Source organism: Tyto alba, unplaced genomic scaffold (genome assembly GCF_018691265.1).
Source record: "Tyto alba isolate M040663 unplaced genomic scaffold, T.alba_DEE_v4.0 Super-Scaffold_29, whole genome shotgun sequence".
In the NCBI taxonomy this organism is placed as follows: Eukaryota; Metazoa; Chordata; class Aves; order Strigiformes; family Tytonidae; genus Tyto; species Tyto alba.
In genome coordinates this window covers 6,108,639-6,129,255 of record NW_024881303.1, presented here as the reverse complement: position 1 = coordinate 6,129,255, position 20,617 = coordinate 6,108,639, and the positions used below count along the sequence as shown (strand labels likewise).

General features: G+C 40.6%; 1 protein-coding gene across 4 annotated transcripts in view; it reads right to left on the bottom strand.

Annotated features, from left to right (window-relative positions):
* LOC104357332 (AT-rich interactive domain-containing protein 4A) overlaps positions 1-17,826 on the bottom strand; it is a 48,644-nt gene extending 30,818 nt beyond the window's left edge. For 2 of the 4 annotated variants that reach the window (XM_042799172.1, XM_042799175.1), the window contains exons 1-8: positions 17,683-17,826; positions 16,627-16,698; positions 15,241-15,351; positions 12,667-12,732; positions 11,624-11,714; positions 1,826-1,905; positions 1,628-1,722; positions 871-1,003 (exon numbers count right to left, since the gene is read on the bottom strand). In XM_042799172.1, coding sequence (XP_042655106.1) covers positions 871-1,003; positions 1,628-1,722; positions 1,826-1,905; positions 11,624-11,714; positions 12,667-12,732; positions 15,241-15,351; positions 16,627-16,632 — 582 coding nt within the window. In that variant the 5' untranslated portion in view covers positions 16,633-16,698; positions 17,683-17,826. The other 2 variants (XM_042799174.1, XM_042799173.1) reach the window with 2 other exon arrangements.
* Between the last annotated feature and the right edge of the window lie 2,791 nt (positions 17,827-20,617).

Genomic DNA, 20,617 nt, shown 5'->3' with positions numbered 1-20,617 from the left:
ATAAAGAACTACAGAACATACAGTTAAGTAGGTAAAAATCTCCAAAAAATTAGTGAAGCCAACGTGCCTGCTTAATGCTCCAAATAATTTTATTTTTTAAAAAACAAACACCTCTCTGACAGATAACAGAAGATGCATATTCGGATTGTCTGACAATACCAAGAAGTTTACTACAGAAAGCAACTTTTAATATGCATCCCTAAACTCTTTTGTGTGTATGAAGAATCTGAAAAGTGTCTACCTTTACAGTGCAAGTTTACTTGTACTTGAATTTATTTAATATATATTTATTATCAGCAATACCAATGAACAGCGGCATCTTATATTCAGTCAAATAAAAATAATAACCAACCTCTACTGCTAGAGTGACTGGCTCTTTATGTAAATGCAAGCATGAGAGAGACCAGTATTTCATAAAATTGAAAGTCTAAGGAAAAAGGCAATCATTAAATACAAAAAGATAAAAATTCCACTGCAATTAAAATTCATACATCTAGTTGTACTTAAATTGCCTGGGAGTGCAAGTCCTAACGTATTGTATTTTTAGAAGACAAATACTGTTACATACCAATCATTTTGTGTGCAGTTTTGAAAGACTTAAGTGCTATGAAACTGTAACTTACACATATACGTTAATCTTTGCTCTCCTACTCCTCATAAATATTGTAGAATATTTGTATTTGCAGCAAGTATGGGGAGCAGAGCTGCACGTGACTGCATTCACAGCTTTGCTGTAAAAGCTGTGAAGTCTGGAAACCATCCTATCCAGGCAAACCGCTGTACAAACAATTTAACAAGTCAGGTAACACTCTTGTCTAAAGAGACAGTAGCAGCATGACACTAAGGATGTCAATGTCTTAAGCAACTTACCAAAGCTGGATACCAGTCTGCCTTCTCAGAATTACAAGTCACACTCACAACTTTGCCAAGCAATTCATCATTGAGACGCTTTTTATCTTCATCCTCTTCTTCACTACTTTCTTCTTCCTTTTCATCTTCAGTACTAAATTATTAAAACATACAGTATTTTAAAGTTTTTGTCTGAATTTAGTATTTGAAAGCAAAGACAGCTTACAACCAGATCTTTCTCCCTGTTCTGCAAAGCTTCAAAACCAAAATTAGAATTTTAAGAGCTGAAATTGCTTGAAATACACTTAAATATTAAGTGTACTTACTTAACGAGAGGAATTTTGTAGCAATTTTTTCCAGGTAGTAGTATTTTACAACAGCATCATGTTGGAATTGGAGGCATGAATCGCAATTTGATTGTGTACAGACATGAAACAAAAACAAATGGCCTCTACCCCAGAAATTTAAAAGCACCTTCTTTTCCTACGTAGTGCAATATAAGGAAGGTTAAAAATCCTACTTGTCCTCACTCATTAGTTCCTACTACATGAAATAAGTATGAACATTCTTAAGGCTACTACAAGGAAAAAAACCATCAATTTCATAATACTGCTAACATATGAACATGTCTGCAAGAACTGAATTACTTAGGTCCCTAAGCTGTGTACACAGCTCAGATGATAGAACTTTCAGACCACTACAGTTTCAATGGTACTACTTCAGTTTCAGCAACGGACCCTGTAAGAAAGGAAAGCAACAGAGCACTATCAAAACTCACACAGGAAGAGAAGATCTTCTTCCTCTATTAGATTTCTTCCCAATAACTGGAGTTCCAAAGTGCTCTGGATTGGTTAGTGGCAGTTGATCAAGTGTCTACATGGAAAAAGAGGAAACAAAATTAGTTTGCAATGTCTTCTTACTATATAAAAATAAACTAACTACTGTAGTTTTCATTACATGACCTTCATTGTCTTACCTCACTTTCTGCGAAGTGCCTTTCTCCCTTCAAGCATAATGAAGTTCGTCTCAAGGTCCTTTCATCACCATCATCAAAAACTATGATGAAACCAAGAAAACACATTGGCACAAGATGATCAGATCTATTCCCCAAGATGACAAATCTACTATTTATCTCATAATCCAGATTATTCTCTAAAACGTGACTTTCAAGATCTCCATTTAAACATTTATTTAATTCACAAGCAAAATGAAGGGTGGTATTCAAGATTTAGTCTAAGAATAGATAACTTTTTCACACAGAGATTCAAGCCAGTATAAAGTAAGGCTTTTGGATGCAATAGTCTCAGTTAAATTTAGACATCCTTCTTATCAATACACTGCACATTTTATACCATAGCTACTGGCTGCATACCATTTACTATTATCTAACAATCTTAGGGGTTGGTTTGGTTTTGAGGGTTTTTTTCACGCTACTCATTTATTCCTTATTTATGCTATCTTTTAATCCTCCATCTTGCTCCAAACAACCCCACAAAAAGACAAATGAATGGAAAGAAAACAAGTGTGTGATAGCTTTTGCTACACTGTCAATACTGTGCTACCGACAGACTGGGAGTACTGGAAACTTGCAACTCCAAGTCTGACCAATTTATAAAGAACACTTAGTAGACATCCTGTTCTCTTAAAACCCATGTATAAGTGAAAGGGAAGTTCAATTAATTTTCATTAATACACAGCTGAGTATGACTAGAATGATATGAGGCCGCTGCAAGCTTTGCCTGAGAAAGATCTACTCTTTAGTCAGTTTAAATAAAATATTTTCATTAAAATTTCCTTGAGGAGAAGGAAAGAAAAGTCACTAATTCCCCTGCACTGGTTCAGATCCAACTGTCTGAGCCATGTGAACAAGCCCTTTTCAAAGAGCAGAGACCAGGTGGCTGCAGTCTGGCATTCCAATAAGGTAAAAGTTTATTTGTACGGGGTCAAAGTGCAGAATTCTACTCTATATTTAAACTACTTCACATGTGCTTTGTCCAGTAGTAACTTTGAAGGGAAGAAAAAAAAAGTTTGAAGTGCTGTGCCTATTTGTATGATAATTTTGGCATACCTCTACTAATAAAAAAAAATAATCGCTTGAGCTAGCATGAATATCAAATATATGTGTATTGTTAGCAAAAACACAGACTGGTCGCAACAAGAAAAGCACTTATTTTATTTGTCAAATAACTAAATAGAACAGTCACATTCTTGTAATCTTAAGTTAAAGTAATAGACTGCAATAATAAATACATAAAAAGGTATGAATACAAATTTAATTAAGCTTGATAAGCTAAGCTTTAAGGTTCCTCCATCTTCAGAGTAGAGATACTGCTGTGGTATGCTCCACTATTGAATTCTTAATAGCTTATATTATAATACTTGTACACACAAAGCAACTAACTTTTTTCCCCCTCCAAAAAACTAATATTTTAAGAACAGCAGATACCTACATGCCTAATTAGCGATACCAGCTAATAATCTTTTTTAAACTTTCAAAATATAAATACCAGTAAGACCTGTCAACTCCAACGTCAGTATGTTAACCCTCAAAATCTTCTAGTTTAGCTTACAGATCAAGGAAGCCACCACTGCAACACTTCACACTAACTGGGAAAACAAAATATGAGCTCTTCCCCTCTGCATTACTAGCTCAGCATTGGTACCCATTGATCAGCTAAGTGAAAAGAAGAGAGCAGCGCTCAAAATAATTGTGAAGTTCAGTGTTGTCACAAGTTTATATTAATAAAAAAAAATTAAAAAAATCTCTGTGATAACCCTTTCAGTTTCATTACCCACTCCAAATGTGTCACTCATCAGCTCTCTCTGTACAATTTGCTAACAATATGGTTGGCTGATTGGAGGGTTTTTTTTTTGCTTTTTAAAATGTTCTGTGCACCCTACAGTGTGTGCCATTTCTCACTACTCTGAAGAGACTCTGAAGTGGATTAGCATCATTACCCTTTGCCAAATACTTTGATACTATGATAGCAGTCATGTCAGAAGAACTTAATACACTCCAAGCTGCAAATTCATTCCTCTTTTTAAACTCATCCAGAAGTAAGACTGTTTAACTCTAGTTAAAATGCCTAGTCCTAACAAACAGGCAGATTAAAACCTAATAAATTACTGTTGAATAACTTGTACTAATTCTTTGATCATTGCTTAACCAGGTTATTGTTACAACTCCAAATTCTCCAGCAGCAATGCTAGAGGTTGTATTCCGTATCAGGTGTGTTAAAGAGGCAATGAAACAGGAACGGAAGACAGGGCGATATCTCCCCACACACATGTAATGTAGTGATCAAAAGGTATGTTTACAGTGCCACAACATTTATCTTAGAAGAGGAACTTACAATCCCGTCCTTCCAAAGAAACAAGTATGAGAAAGCAGAAGCCCCATAGGTACTACCATTGCCTCATCTTGTAGCGGGCATGCACTTGTTGAGAAATCAGGGTGTACCAGCTGAGTAGTTAGTAAATGTTTCTGGAAAGGGAATGATACATACTAGCCAGGAACCTACATACTACTATTTAAGAGTCAATATAAGGAAGTAAGAATGATAGAAAAGCAATGTTCCTGCTGGCCGGAGGCCTGCCTTCTAAATACATTGCTTAATGACGAACACCAACAGAAGGGAAAAAATATGACTAAGCAGCACAACCTGGAGGAACAGTCTCTGTTATAATCCTTGTTCTAGTCCCAAGAATGGAGTTCAATATGCTCCATACAAAGCATATTTAAACAGTGAAAATAAAATGGAAATTTTCAGAATTCTGCTGCATCCCAATCTTGTCAAAAGTAACAGGAAAGAAACAGTATTGGGTTTTTTTCTGTTTGTGGAAGCCTAGGCAAGCTCAAGCTATGACAGAAAAACAAAGCTCCCCAGTGGGAATCAGTGCAATGCTTCCCAAAAGTTAGAAAAAAAAAATCCTCTATTTCATACAGCTCATATCTACAGCACGCCCATATATGCCATTAACAAAAATAATACTAACTCTGTCCTGACAAACACAATCTCAACATTGGTTCTCATTTATTTATATAATATTAACAAGTTGACTGATCAAAATAGTTTTTAGGAACTGCGAAGAAACTTACCACAAAATACTGCAGATCAGTTTAACTACATCTTATTTATAAATATCCCTAGGATTTTAAAAAAAAAAAAAGGACAACACAACAGGACACCAGTGATAATATCCTCATAATAGTTACAATATTACTTATACACAATCACAGTTACAAGAACAAAGCAGTCCTGTAACAGACACGTGAATAGGAAAACAACCCTCCAGATTGCATCTGCTTGCTAACTTCAAATCCAACAAGTCATGTCACTGCTGCTGCCCAAAGGAGGAAAGATTCTACAGTGCACAAGTAAACATTTGTTTCTCCTTCTCCATCCCATTCAGAAACTTTTAAACCTACTGAGACAATGAATGTAACTACCAAGAAATAAGAACTGCTCCAGTGTCACTATGCATACTTAATTATTTTCACTAGCTGCCTGTCAAAGTAGTCATTTGTGAACTACCAGAGATGCTATCTATGAATGTCTAGATGAATGTACAGAAGTTTTGCAGATTTTTGGTTTTCTGCTGTGGAAGAAAAATAGAAAGTACTAAGAATCATGCAATACTTGTTGAATGACCTTGTAGACAAGGACTGTACTAACTACTGATTCATCAATGTATGAGGGCTTAAAAGCAAGATTCTGCAGTGTATTGTGCTAGTGGAGAGCCCACAGAACTTGGGGTTTTTTTTAAAAATCATTTTAAATGAGCCTCAGTTCTGAAAACACACAAGTGCAAACTTTGACTACTCACAGACTATCACCTTACAAACACAAACCTACTGTCTGAAACTGTTTTTTCTGAGATGTTACAGTAACCTTACTATTGTTACATATACAGAGATTAGAGAAAAAAAAAAATCTATCTCCTTCCTTTCCCGACAGTATTGTTTGTACACAATTTAAATTTTTTTTTAACAGTCAGTCCACACTGTAACAAAGGTAGCTTTATAATCAAGGGCTCTATCCAGTTGATTTGTAACATGGTTCAGTTAATATACTTTTTCACCATCACATCTGCTACTCTACCTGCAGGTTTGCTAAATACATGTAAGCACAAAATGCAGTGCTATTCTTTTTTTTCTAGATACTCCAGAAAGCAACCAACACAGCTATTGCCCAGTTTTGATGGGCCACAGGTGCACTTAAACAATGATATGTCCCATGGAAGGACCCCATGCAAATACAGGGTTTCCTCAAAAATCACTCAAGCAACATTTTGAAGATGAAAAGGACAAATTTATGGCAGGTCAGGGTGGCACACAGCACCAGCAAAGTGGGGGCAACTGGTGGGTTCCCCTGACACACTTGTGGTTTTGGATTCCTGGATGACACATGCACAGCCTGAAGATGAAGTGGTGCTTCTGGGATGTAGAACTCAACAGGATGCTGGGAAGAACTGGTCAAACCAGCCACACAAACATGTCTAGTGCTTTGCACATACTACAAAATGCGTGCTGTTCAAGTTATAAAAAGACAAACCAACAGGCCTCTGGCATGGATGAAATCAACTGACCGCAGTGGCACTGCTAGCTCCTATCACCCTGCACGCAAGAACAAGACATGTTAAGAGCTTAAAGTTGTAACGAAGCCAGAACCAAGTCAATTTTTCCTGTTAGCATAGGTACCTCCATAAAGCATCGGAAGAGGAAAACTTATTTAAAAAATATGGAAATATGATGATAAATAGCTCCTGTTAGCAACTCGGCTCCCAAAAGTCCTAGGACATCACTGTTGGTTCATTTTCTGATAAATAATCTCAGAATTATGAACTGGAATTTTCTAAATCCATGCAACCTGAAAGATGACTAGAACCAAATACTTAACACCTCTCATTTCTGTCACCTGCCCTCCTAAACACAGTACCCCCAAGTGATGCTATACTCCATTTCCAGAACAACTCAAGCAGACTCCCCAAAACTTCACTTGCACAAGGACGAGCACTCAAGTACCGAACTCCTCTCAGCACGCACTCACTCAGAATTCCCTGTAAACTGTCACAGTGACTACGTGAGGGGAGGAAGGTACCACGACATGAGGCCAGAGAGCACCACAAACAGGGATGGAGCTCACAGAAGTGTCTCAGAAGTAGCATCTGGCTTACAGCACAGCCAAAGCTGGGCTGTGTTGATGTACAACACCATACTGGGGCCAAAGAGGAAAAATTCTGTTGGCTTTGCAACCTCATGCAGCGTTGAGAAGAAGGAGATAAACGAATTCTTTACTATTTATGTTAAAATGTTCTGCCATTTCATGGTAACTTTTTGTAAAAGACGTATCTTCTTTTACATAAAAGTACTAGACGAAGCCTGAAAGCCACGATTCTCAAAAAATAAGGATTCCTGCTCCCTTTCACACTAAACCATATATGAAGTCCTACTGTTGACAGCAATGTCTGCTAGAAACTGCTAATGCCTCTCACTGTTTTGGGAGTTTTCTCCTTATTTCCTACTCATTTCAGAGGAAAAACTACAGAAAATTAATACATGTTTCTTCTTTCTCTCTTCAGAAACACTTTTCCATGATTTCATCTAGCAAAATACAAGGCACAAGGCTCAATGTATTTGATCTGTTTTTTTCTTTTGTTTAAAGTTATAGATATGATTAAATTACGTACACTTAATGAGATCTGGGCACATACAGACTACTGACCTGAGTTTTGTCAAAAGAGAGATGACACTGGTTTTGATGGGGCAATAAAAAAGGCCATTCCAACAGCAACTCTTCAGATGCTTACTCAACTGAAATACTGTTTCTTACCTTTACATAGACAATACATTGCTTCTAGTTCTGTACAGAAGTGATACAAAAGTGTCTCCTTAAAGAACATAAATGTAAGGATTTCTGTTTTCTGAAATTCTGGTAATGCTTGTAAGATTCCAGAAAGAATGTGAAAGAAGGAAAATACAGCTGTACACTTTGTAACACGTGGTCTAGGTTATGCTTTTTTTTTTTTTTTTTTTTTAAGATATTTCAGACATTATTTCAGTAGTTACCTGAAGTATTTCACTAGTCAACAGGGAATCAGGTAGATAGTACACTAAGTAAGCCATAATTCAAACCTGGCTCAGCTGAAATCAGATCTGATGGACCATTCTAATGCTATGCAATTCTCACCCACCAATATATTCAGCACTTCAAAAGCACCAATACAGCACTTTAAAATTTGTAAATTAAGTTCATTTTAAAGATTAAGACATCCAGCTGAGCCATTTGTTGTCCAAAGAACTTATACCACTATTACTGTCACCCCACTTTAGATCCAACTGAGCAGATGAGAGGGCTGACTTGTGCAATACCATCTTCCAGACATTGTTAAACTTCCACTCCAAACAGCTTTTGTTTCTTCACCTACTTATACCTAAAAGCTGACTTTGAAAGGTAATGTCTAAAGTATTTCCAAATCACAGCTGAAAATTTCCATATGACTAAATGGCTACAGTAACATCATTATTATGTAAAAATAGGTGAGAAAGTGATTCCATGGCAGCTACAATAAAAATAAATCTTCATTTCTTTTGGGTACTTGAACATCATTAATAGTCAGGAGATACTGTTAAAATAGACTAACTGATCATCCCTGTGGCTCTTTCATTATGTTGGTGGCAAAGTAGCCTATTGCAGCAAACTCAATACCATTTCTACTGGTTCAACTTACTGAACAAAGCAAAGTTGTTTGAACTGACTTTTCCTCTTTAGATACCTATCTGAAACACAGAACCTGATTTGTAAAAGTGAACATCATTACTCCTCACTAGACAAGCATGCAGTTTGTTTTGGTGTATTTTTTAGGTATTTGCATTTAATACTCAGAAAATGTTTGTCGGTATACATTGCTGGTCTCCCTATCTGTATCAGTCTATTTTAGATCACCAAGAAAGAGATCCTACCTAACACAACGTAAATAGTACAAGAAAAACACATACTACTAAACACAAGCTTTCCCTTGTGCTTTCCGTCTCACGCCTGACCACATACAGCAAGACGTTCTAGAAAACTGAAGGCTATTTAATCCACCTCCCTCTCAACTCTTTAGCTTTTACTGAACCAGTCAAGAAGACTGCCAAGTAGTATGGCCCGCAATCTATTAAAAAGGAACCAATTCAACACTCTGCTTCACAGCAACATGAACTATATACCTAAAACGCATCCAAAACTTTCTGCAAAGATACAACAGAAGCAGCGGGGAAAAGATAAGGCTTATCTTTCACACCTCACTGTTTCTGTACTCATCCTAGGATGTCCCCAATTTTAAGAGGAAAATAACCAATTTTTTTAATGACACAAACTTCACGATCTGCTTACTCTGGTCAATGTTGCTTGCGCTTTCATCAACACCAATAAGCACACCACCACATACAACTCACAAAAATGTTCTTAATACAATTGTGTATTCATAGTCATAGATATATATACTCTACATGCTGTATTACAGTACTGCATGTTAACTTACCATAAGATTACTTAAATCTCACACAGACCCCCAGCTCCAAATTTTTTCAAAATCCTAGCAGTCTTAATACATTTGCATATGGAAAACATATGAATTTATTTTCCCTATTCCGCCTGTCAAAAAATATTTTTGGGGGAAAGAAAATTACAATAATAAATTAATGCATTGGTTCAAGTTTCTGAGGAAATGCACTTTAATAAATGTATAAAGTAAAAATCATTGCATGCACGATTTATCTCTCACATTATCAGCAAAAGTTCAACAACTTGTTAAATCTAAACAACAATCCACTAATACAGGGCAGAGCATGTATTCACCATTCAAATTACATGCTCATCAAGTTAAAATTTTTGACAGAAGTATACTGCTCAAAAGGAAAAAAACAAAACAAAAACAAGCAAACAAAAAAACCCCAGACAAAACTCACCCCCAAAACAGGGGATTTAAAGTTCACCTGTCAAATGCAAGAAGACAAATATGCTTGTTTTAACAATTAATAGTTTAAAGCCCTTTTTAATCACTGAAGCAGGAATATGTAGAGTTGGTTTACTGATATAAATATTCTGGTCCAAATTCAAACAGAATTAGCTAAAAATGATATTTTAAAACTGAAATAAATAAGAGTTTAAAAATGGAAGTGCTAATTCATAAACCATGAAATTGTTAGTGCAGGACTGTGTTTCCTATCTCTTCTGTATCAGAAAGTGAACCTCTAAGTCAGTACAAAGCAAAGTTGAAGGTCCAGTGTTCTTCACTGAGTAGTCACATCATAGTGCTAAACCAAGTTGATTTTAAATCTTCTGCACTCCAAAATAATCCTGCCTTTCCTCCCTGACCTGACATATGCTACAATTTTACAGCTAAATCTACAGTTCTACAGCAATGCTATAATCTTGAAGAAAATTGCAAAGAGCAATAAGCTTTGTCAACTGCTAAGTCAACTGGCTTATATTTAAAGCACGCAGCAACAGTAGTAATCATAAAGCAATAAATCCTTCCAAATGATCTGCAGTGAGAGCTTTATCCTGATCCCACCAAAGATGACATGACCTCACCTAACCGCAATGGAAATGTTAGATTACTTAAAGTATCTTCCTTATATCATAAAAAAAGGGTTAATGAATCAAAATATTTGACACTTCATGTGATAGACTCCTCAAGAGTAAAGATAAATACATGTGGTATACAAGGCAGTTAGGAACAGTCAGCTTAAATTTAAAAGTACTATCTCAAAAGCAATGCCAAAGAGTAGCATGTACAGTACAACTACAAGAAGCATGTTCCCCCCATGCTACTATTCATGAAAATAACACTCCACTGCCGTAAGAACGTTGTGCAAAAAAGGACAGGTACTTGCAAAGCTCTCTGATTCAAACACTGCGGGTTTTTATTTGCTTATCTAGTATCACTTCAATGTTGCTGGGTCTTGTCATTCTCCTGTGAAAGCTTTTTCAGAAAAGCCTAGACATCAGAATGAGCAATTCTAATAATTCAAAATAAATAAATTTATCTTGCAATGAATTCTTGTTCAACAGTGAAATTTTGCTGACCCTGCACTGAGGTTTGTATTTCAATAACTGAAAAACACATAAGCCTCCAATATGAGAAACAAAATAGTTTTCTATTTCACTTAATATAATCTTTAATTGAAAACTATTTTAAAGCAAACAGTTATTCATGCTATAAATTAACACCCCCTCTTTTCTTTTTAAGGTGTGACATGTCATTTCTTCTCTTAAAAAAAAAAAAAAAATTAAATCCTGTCTTCTATTATTTCATACAAAACATGACGCTCAACTCTACACAAAACAGAGGAATAACTTCAGATTCCATAGTGGTACTACCAATGTTTTTCTTGTGTACAAGACTGCATACAGTGAAAGAAGGCTTGCATTTCAGTCATTACATGCCTCAGGTTTTCAGCTAGAAGTGCAACTGCAAGCTTTGTCTTAAGAACTGCAAAAATTATCCGAAATTCCACTAAGCAAAATTGACATCAGAATATATACACTGTGCCAAATAAAACTTCGTTGTTCAGCCCTGCGATTACCTGTGCAACAGCTTCCCTGAACATCAAATAATCATCATCCATTTTTAAGTGGAAAAGAAAACAAGGCCTACAAGACTAAGAAGTCCCCTCCAAAATTTATCTCAGGTCTTACAATACAAGATATAATTACTTACATTATTACCTATAATTAAAAATATATTGTGCAAAGATTACAGACCGTAAACGAAAGCTGCTCACCTACAGTATACCAACTGGCATCTGTCAACTTGCTGATAACAGCTTCTTGAAAGGATCCATCAGGCATTTTGGTTTCAACCATTGCACCGACCTGCAAAAAGGAGTATGTCAAGGTTACATGTAATCCCAAACTCATATAATGGAGAAAAATACACGAAGGCATTAATTCTTCCAGCAAGCTAAACTTATGACTTTTTAGACCCATTTTAGCTAAATGTTACTTTAAAATTTAGTTACTTAGCTTCTAAGAACAAAGTTCCTTAACTATAATGGTTGAACTGCAAGTAGACAGTAAAGCAGTAGAAGACTCAGAACATCTAATTTCAGCATGACTTATCAGAAGAAATATAGAAGGCTAATTGGAAATAAATATTCAAAGAAATTATTACTTTATTACTGATATGCATGCAACTACTACTACTCCTTTTAAACACTGTTAAACTGTCAGCTATATCAGAACTACAGTAGCAGCCTACAGCATGCATTGGTGTTCTTGCAGTGGCTACAGACAAAAGACAAATACAAAAAAGACAACTTCCTCTAAAGAGCTCTATCTGTGTTCAGTGTTTAATAATACAGCTATGTATTTTAGCAGACAACCGTTACATATCACAAAAAGACAAATCATCACATATTTTTATACAAAATACACCAACTATTTCAGAACACTGTTAGAGCAATCGTACTTACTATTGTCTAATGGGCTTGAACTTAGCTTTGTAGTCAAGTTCTCGATTACTTATAAGAAGTTTCAAAGCTTCATGACTTATAAGGAGTTTTGTATCTTATAGGAAGATACAAAAATCATCGTGCATGCAGAACTGCATAAGTGTACTACATGGAAAAGCATAAACAGACTCTACAAGCTACAAGAGTTAAGACTAATTACTCAGAATCAATCTGATCTAAAGCAATGAGAGCGTCCTTCTGTTGATGCAAATTCTGCAGAACAGGTACCCATGTAAACAACATCAAAATTTAGAATTTTACAAATAAATTATGTGATTTCAAGAAAAAAAAAAAAAGGCATGCAATATACATACTCTCAGAGGTCCTTTCACTTGGTCATCTTGCACTAACTGAGTTGAGTTATCCCCCTTCAGGACCACCTGAAAGATATTAAAGAGCTTTTTTACATGTATATCTTTTTCAAAATATATTTTCTATCTTCTTTTTAAGAGCATACAAAAAGCGAATGAAAGTGTATTTATAATACTAATCTGGAAAATAAGATCTTTATCAATCAAACTGACTCCAACATTATTGAATGCAAAATACTTGGCATAGACAGTTTTACAGACAGGAAGCCCCAGGCATAACACTTAATATTTAATCTGAAACATCATAATTAAAGAACGGGGCAAATCAAACAGCAGCCATCCCAGGGCAAAGAAAATACATTTTGACTTGAGTTTGGATATTAATGCAAACCAGGACATACCAGGAGTTTGGTCATATCAGAAAATTAAGCAGCTTTTTGTCTCTCTACTTTAACCGTAGCACTTTATTGACAACAAATTGAGTACTATACTACAACCAAAATAAAAAGCTATTAAATACATATAAAAAAAAAAAATCACCAAGCTGATCACAATACCACCACTTCTACTACCTTGAACAAGTTTTTATGGTAAAGATGTACAAGTGTAATGAAAACAAGGATCAGTTACAGTGTAAGTAAACTATGTTTCTCCCTTTAAAATCCTGTTTAAGAAGGTAACACTGATGAGACAGCGTGAATGTGAGCCTACGCAATTTGAATTCCTGAGTTTGCAGAGACCCAGTTTAAAAACATAAAACATGAATATTGAGACGTCAACAGTTAACTGTTCCACTGCTGTCTGTTATAGCAAAACCACCTATGGTGTTTTAATAAAAAATGCCATAATTCCTATTTCTTTTCAGGAAACAAAAGTTCCAGGAGCTTCCTTTCCACCTTTAAAGATGTTCAGTTTTCTGGCTCCCCCAATTATCCCCCAACCATAGTCTACATTGTAGCTGTATTTATAAATTCAACACTAGTGGCATGCTAAAATAGTATTGGTATATTCAGGTTAATAATGCACTTTATGGATTTTTAATTTAAGATTTTACATTAGGATTGAGATGAACAGAGGTTGTCCTGCTATTCAGGAAAATACTGGACTTTTTGGACTCTTTGCACTCTTGGCAAGCATACTGGGGTGTGCCTACACACTCTTAATTACAATATCAGGCTTAGCTTGTTAAAACTTCAATTGTTATAATTGAGATACAGTGACAGGCATTTCCACCAAGTCACAGCAGTCTCATATACTTCCAAATCTTATCATGGAGTAACACAGCATATGATTCTAATGAGAAAAAAACCCTCACACCTATTAACAGTCTTGATACTCTATCAGACCAAAGATACAGATAGAAAATTAAGGACGTCAGACCAGGAAGGGCAGCACAATGCTTCCTACGGAGCTTCTCATTAACACAGATTTCAAAGAACATCACAAATTTCTGTAAGTACTCATTAAGAACAGCAAAAAAGACTCCAATATCTGAATCGGGTGGTTTGGTTTGGTTTTTTGTTTTTGTTTTTTTTTTCTCTTAATGAAAAGCAGTCTGATACAGTGATATATAATCTATATATGTAACTGAAGAGGCTGATAGCTTGCTCTGCTTGGTCTAAGCACCAAAGCACACAAAAACATAGATGTGTAGTTATAAAAAGCAGCTTTCATCTCTATTTACTAGGGGGTTTTGGGTCACTAATGTCCTATTTACATATCCTGGACAGTAGACAAGAAAGTAGGAAGTGAGAAGATTTTGACAAAACAAAGCAGAAGAAAAATTTCTGTACTTACTTTGAATACTTAACTTTTATTTAATTATATTTTATTCTTGTTTTCCCACAGTAGCATTTACAACAGTACTGCAACACCAAAATAATTACTTTCTTTTTTGGCTGTTTTGGCATAAGACCTATAAATGTGGATGAATCTAATGGGCCAGTATTATGCACGTGTAGAATCTCAGCTACAGCCAAAGCATGCCATTTTAGAAGCAACAGCAAGATGCTCAGAACTTAACAAACATTATCCTGGACATTTCTAAAACCTCGTCTAAGAAAATAATTATTGCCATCTTTTTTGCTGCTACATTGATTTATCCTGGCACTGCCTCTTAAGTTCCAAGCTATAAAATTGAGAACATCAGTTGGAATGAAATTAAACTTCTGCTTCTTATGAGGCTGCTCTTATTCCTTATTGCTCATGTAAAGCCATAATCTTCTATGTGTGACACCAAAACCAATTGCTGTGGAACTGATGCATTCACAAATGTAAGACAACTGTGTTCAGGAAAGAAGTAGAAAGAATAGGTAATCAGAAAGCTCATTCTTGTTCCAGCATCCTCCTTTTAAAAAAAAATAAAAATCTGAAAACAAACACCACAGCCCTCCATAAAAAAAGAACAAAAGAACCCTCAAACTCAACACCGAAATATGAAAAACAACATTCAAGTGTTCTCTAAAATTCATACAGTGAGGCGATGGAACATTTCCTAGTCTTCAGAACCAGGATCTTCTCTGACAGTCCTTTCAACACAATGCTTTAATAAAACCAGCAATGACCACAGTATACTACCTTGACTTTCACAAGCCTTTTCACTGTCTTAATCTTTGCCTCACAGAAGGCACCACGGTACTTGGCACTGACATCAGTTCCCACTGTCAGGTAGGCAGGCTCATCTGCTGCCTATTAAGAAACAAAAAATAAGAACAAAGTTTAGTTCTTCTTATTTATTTTTACAGCTACATCATTAAGTATTCAATTTTACATCTAAACTTTTAGACCTACTGACTTTCAAGTGATAAGCAATGTCTGCACTTGGAATTGCAATCAGACTGTTCTTTAAAAGAAAAGAAAAAAAAAAAAAAAAAAAAAGAAACCAACAAACAAGTTACAGGAAGTTTTGTTTTACCAGACATATTGACCCCCCCATATTCCCGCTCAATACAGCTAGCTTAATTACTCTCCCAGAATTAACTCAGAGTATTGAACAGGTATTTGGAACATCTCCTTATAAAAATGGTAGTAACATCTAGGAGCAATTATTAATTCAAGACATTCCTATACAGCATACAAAAGGAAAGTATTTCAACTTCAAAAAGGCAGTATAAAAGATAGTTGCACTTTTTTCAGCTATAAACAATCCAATGACACTGATTATTTAAAACGTTTTACATTGCTATTATCCCAATACTTACAATTAAGTCTGTAACATGCTATATACAGGATTTTTTTTTCCAGTTGACTAAAGGAAGCATCCATAGAAATCTGCTGTAATCTTTCAAACAGCTGTTAACTAGTATTTTTCTTTCCTGAAAAGCCTTTATCAAATCCTAATTGCTTATGCATTTTAAGAGAGAGAAATATTTCTCATCATGCTTTCCTTAGTCTGGACTTTATTACTCAACATTTCACTTTATTGTGCTTGTAGCAACTGATAAACAGGGTCAAAATTACCACGTTGAAAATGCCTATCAAGACAGAAAATCAGCACAGAATATAAAATAACTGGTGCTTTTTGTTCTTTGGTTTTTTTTTCTTTATTGTTATTTCTTCAACTCTGAAGGTAAAAAAAGTTTTTCTCTCTTTTGTAAATGATACAGCAATTGTTGAGCCTTTGTACTGAAAAAAAAAAAACGGCAACTAAGGCAGGACAAAAGCTGTGGTTTTGCAAACTTGCAATAGCAGCTGCTGATACAGGAAGCATTTAAAGACAGTAGCCCAAAGGACAACAACTCAAAGACATTGTGAATTTTCAGACTACTACAGCAAGACGATAAGAGCTTAGCTCACCCAGACCTCCGCTGGAAAGCAGAAAGAGGATTTACAGCATGCACCGCAACCCCGGCCAGCGTTACCTACTGTTGCTCAGCCGAGATATGCGATTAAAAAAAATGAAATCGCCAGAGCAGCGAGCGAGGGGGGGAAAGGGAGCCGTTCCCCACTTCGGAGTCAGCTTACCTTCATCTTTAAAGGTTATTTGAGGGATTCCAGCTCAAAGATTTCTCCTCCCCGCGAGCACACGGGAAAACACTGCAAAACAAGATGGGGGGGGGGGGGGGGGGGGGGGGGGGGGGGGGGGGGGGGGGGGTGGGGGGGGGGGGGGGGGGAAGGCTGAAGGCTCAGCCCTGCGAGCGTGGGTCTCCCCGTGCGGGGGAGGCCGGGCTGCGCGGGGAGCAGAGCGCGGGCGGGCGGGAGCCACCGCCTGTCCCAGCCCCGCCGGGCCGCGGCCGCCGCCCGCCGCTTCCCGCCCGGCGGCCCCTCGGTTGTGTCACGTCGCCATTGCTCCCGCTCCCCGCCTCAGGGCGGAGGGGGCCGGGGCGCGCGTTCAACCCCTCCCGGGGTTGGGGAGGAAACCCACCGGCCCCACACGGGCAGCTCCTCGCCGGGGATGGGGATTGGGGGGGGGGGAAGGGGCGGCGGGGCCCGCCGCCGCCGCCTTCCCCCGCCCCTTCCCCGGCCCTCGCAACTTTCTGCGGCCCGCGGAGGGACGCGCCGCTGAGCCCCTCCTCCCCGCTCCCCTCACCCGCCGGCCGGGCGGACTTCTTGCTCCCCCCCTCACCCCCGCTTCTTCCCGGGACACCCGCCCAGGCAGCCCCCGGCCCGGGGAGCTGAAGGAGCGGGGGGGGGGGGGTGGTGGTGCGACGGGGGCGGGCCGGCTCCGCGCGGCTGAGGCGGCGGGGGGGGGGGGGGGGGGGGGGCGGGTTAAGGATGGAGGTCGGCGCGGACGGGCGGTCCCCACCGCCAAGCATCGGGGCAGCCCCGGGGCGCTCGGAGGGGACACGGGTGGAGTTCGGCGGGGAAGGGAGTCCCGTTCCCCACCCCCCCGGCCCCGGCCCCATCGTGAGGGGAGCGGCGGGCGTCCCCGCTCCCTCCCGGGTGGAAGGGCGCGCTGGTGCGAGGGGAGGATACAAGCGGGGGGGGGTGGGGAGGAAACGCCGCTTCGCACCCCCTTTCCCCCCGGGGCCAGGGGGGGACCGGCGGCGGAGTTGCCCGCCACCTTCGCCGCCTCCCTACCTGCAAACCAGGAGCAGAATCGCGCAGCCCCCCAGCGCCGCCCGGCCCGGCCCGGCCCCAGCGCCGCGGCCCCCTCCGAGACGACGACAGCCCCCGCGAGCGGCGGCAGCGGCGGCGGCGGCTGAGCGCGGCCCCGCTCCGCCCCCCGCCAGCCCGGACTCGCACCGAATCACCAGCGCCGAGCCCAATAACAAGCTGTTGAGCAGAATCGGTCCTGCTTGAGCTCCCATTGGCCCTTTCCTGACGCCCCGGGGGCTCTGCCCCGCCCGGATTGGGCGCCGCGGACAGCACCCCCATTGGTCACAGGGAGGCCGGCGGAGGCCATTGGCCGGCCGGCGGCGCAGGTAGCGCCACGGAGACTTTTGATTGGCGCTCCTCCGGATTGGCGGAGGTTGAAGTGAAGTCAGCGTTCCCCCCCTGCCCACCACCCCCGCCGGCTGATTGGTCGGAGCTGCATCCGGATGGAGATTTGAGCGCGGCGATTGGCTGAGACCTGGGGGGGAGGGACGACAGGCCGGGACAGGAAGAAGAGCGGCGCGGTGTGATTGGTACGGGCCGTCTCCTGGAGACGCGGCGGGGCGGGGACGAAGGAGAAGGGGACGAAGGCGAAGGGAGGGAGGCGGTGGCCGGAGGGGAGGGGGGCACGGAGCGCGCATGCGCCGCAGCGCGGCGCGGCCTCCCGGCGCCATTTTGTGTGAGGCTCTTTCCCATTTTAGGCCGCGGGAGGACGGCGGCGAGAGCGGTCGGTACCCACCCCGCGGGCGGAATCATCCTTCCTGAAGCGGCCGCGCCTCGGTTTCTTCTCTGTCAGCGCCATCCCCGCCTTGGCTCGGGGGGCGTCAGCCGCGTCGCCCTCTCTCCGGCTTCGGCGATGGCGCAGGAGCGGCCCCGGAAGCGAAGCGGCGGCCATGGCGGGGCGGCGGCGGCGCCTCAGGGGGAGCCCGCCCCGCCGGGAGGTAGCGGGGGAGCCGGCCGCTCCCCGCCGAGGGGCCGCCCGCCGCCGCGGTCGCTGCCGAGCGCCCCAGTAGAGACACCGCCGGGGCTGCAGGTAGGGGCTGCCCGCGCCGCCCATTCCCTCCGCCGGTGCGGGCGGGACGCGGGTGGCTGCGCTTCCCCCGGAGGAAGGCGTTGCTCCGGCGCCATTAACCGCCTGCCCGTGACGCATTTGGGGTGAAGCCCGGGGGAGGGGGACGTGCCCGTCTCCCGCCGCCCGGTCGCTTTCTCCACGTGTTGGCGGGGGCCGCCTGGCCTCGCTCCAGGCGGCTGAGGTCATCTCTTCGCAGGAGGATGCAGCAAGGACGGGGGAAGCCTAGCGTTGACGGGGCTCAGCGGTTTTCGGGGCATGTGGGGCGGATTGTAGTCTTGTCCGGTCCTTCCGTACCTGCGATGGATGCTTTCGGAAGGCGCAGTCTTATGAGGCGGGGTGTCTGTGCCTGTTAGAGGTCCTCTAAGAGAATTTGGCCTTAGAGGGTAGCTTTGGCACTACGAAATAGGAGTTACTGACTGACGCTTCTAATAAAATAATGATTTTAACGTCAGTTTCACGTTTTGACTTCTGACAGAAAATATGCCCCATGGTTGACTGTAATGCAGATCTATTATTCTTCTACAAGTAATGAGCATCTGTTTGTCAGTGCTGCAAGACATATCTTAGTTTTATCTAAAGCAGCAGTGGAGGGACCTACCAATAGTTGAGCAATCCATTGTGCTAACTTGACAGAAATGGATTGTTAGTTTAGGTATAGTTTCCGTGTAAGTTCTGTTTTGAAGGTGGGTTTTTGGTTTTGTATTTTTATTTTTTGAATTAAATCTGATGCTTTGGAAAACAGCAAGCAAAGGGATGGCTCTCTGGAGAGTTAAATGAGCAGCAGTCTATAGTATAGATAAGTCCCCAAGGTTTAGTAAGGCATAATGCACAGAAGGCATGTTTAGAATTGGCTGTGTGAGATGTCTTCTGGTATTTGGACCTCAGTTGTATGTAAAGATTCTTGAGTATGTATACAAAACGTTTAAAGGTTTGAGGCATTTAGTGCTGAGGGAACTTTGATTCTGTGCTGTAGTTCCATTTTTTGCAGTGGATAAACTGAAGAGCAAGTTGTTGTCTAGACCATATTAAATCTAACCCAAATGTTAACAAAGTTGCAAAAATTCACTTTGAATGTGACCTTCTGATCTCTCCATGTAATGTATTAGCCAAATCATTACTTAGATTGTGAGCTTTTTTGAGGCACGATTTGTATTTCTGTACTAAGTGTAGTACCATTCAATAAATAAGTTTGTGATAAAACTAATCAGTCTTGTTTCTGATTTCTAGCAGAAAAAGCCTGTCTACCTGAATGTATCTGTTATAGCTGGCATGCTTATGAATTTCTTGGCACATCACCCATCTGGCTGTTGTGAGCAAAAGGACTCTTTCTGTATAGCCAGTCAGCAGGAGAAGTGACTTGTTCTTTTATGGTATTTAAAGCACCTAAGAATGCTAGCTAGGCAGCTCAACAAAGAGCATAAACACTCTCGCACAACTTGGGGATGATGTCTAGTATAATGGAATGAAAAAGCTCTGCTTTTGGCAAGCCTTGAGAAGGGGTCTAATTTTGGTTTAAAATAACTTTTCAGTGGAAAATGAGCTTCAGGACTCGGAGTTACACCACAATATTGAAATTTTACGTCCTAAATGTATGTCAGTGTTAACTAGCCCTGAGACTTCAAGACAGCTTGGCTATACAGGATCCTTACAGCTGTGCCCCATTCCCCAGTGCAGTTCCTTATAGGGAAACGGTTGGAATGAGTGGAAGAAATGAGTAGTGGACTTTGCAATGAGCCACTCTGTTTAGTTTACAAGGTTCATGCTTCAGAAGTTCTAGAATGAGACAATCATAGTAAGTCCTTTTAGTACCTAATCTCCCTGTAAATAGACATGCAATAAGGTAGAAAA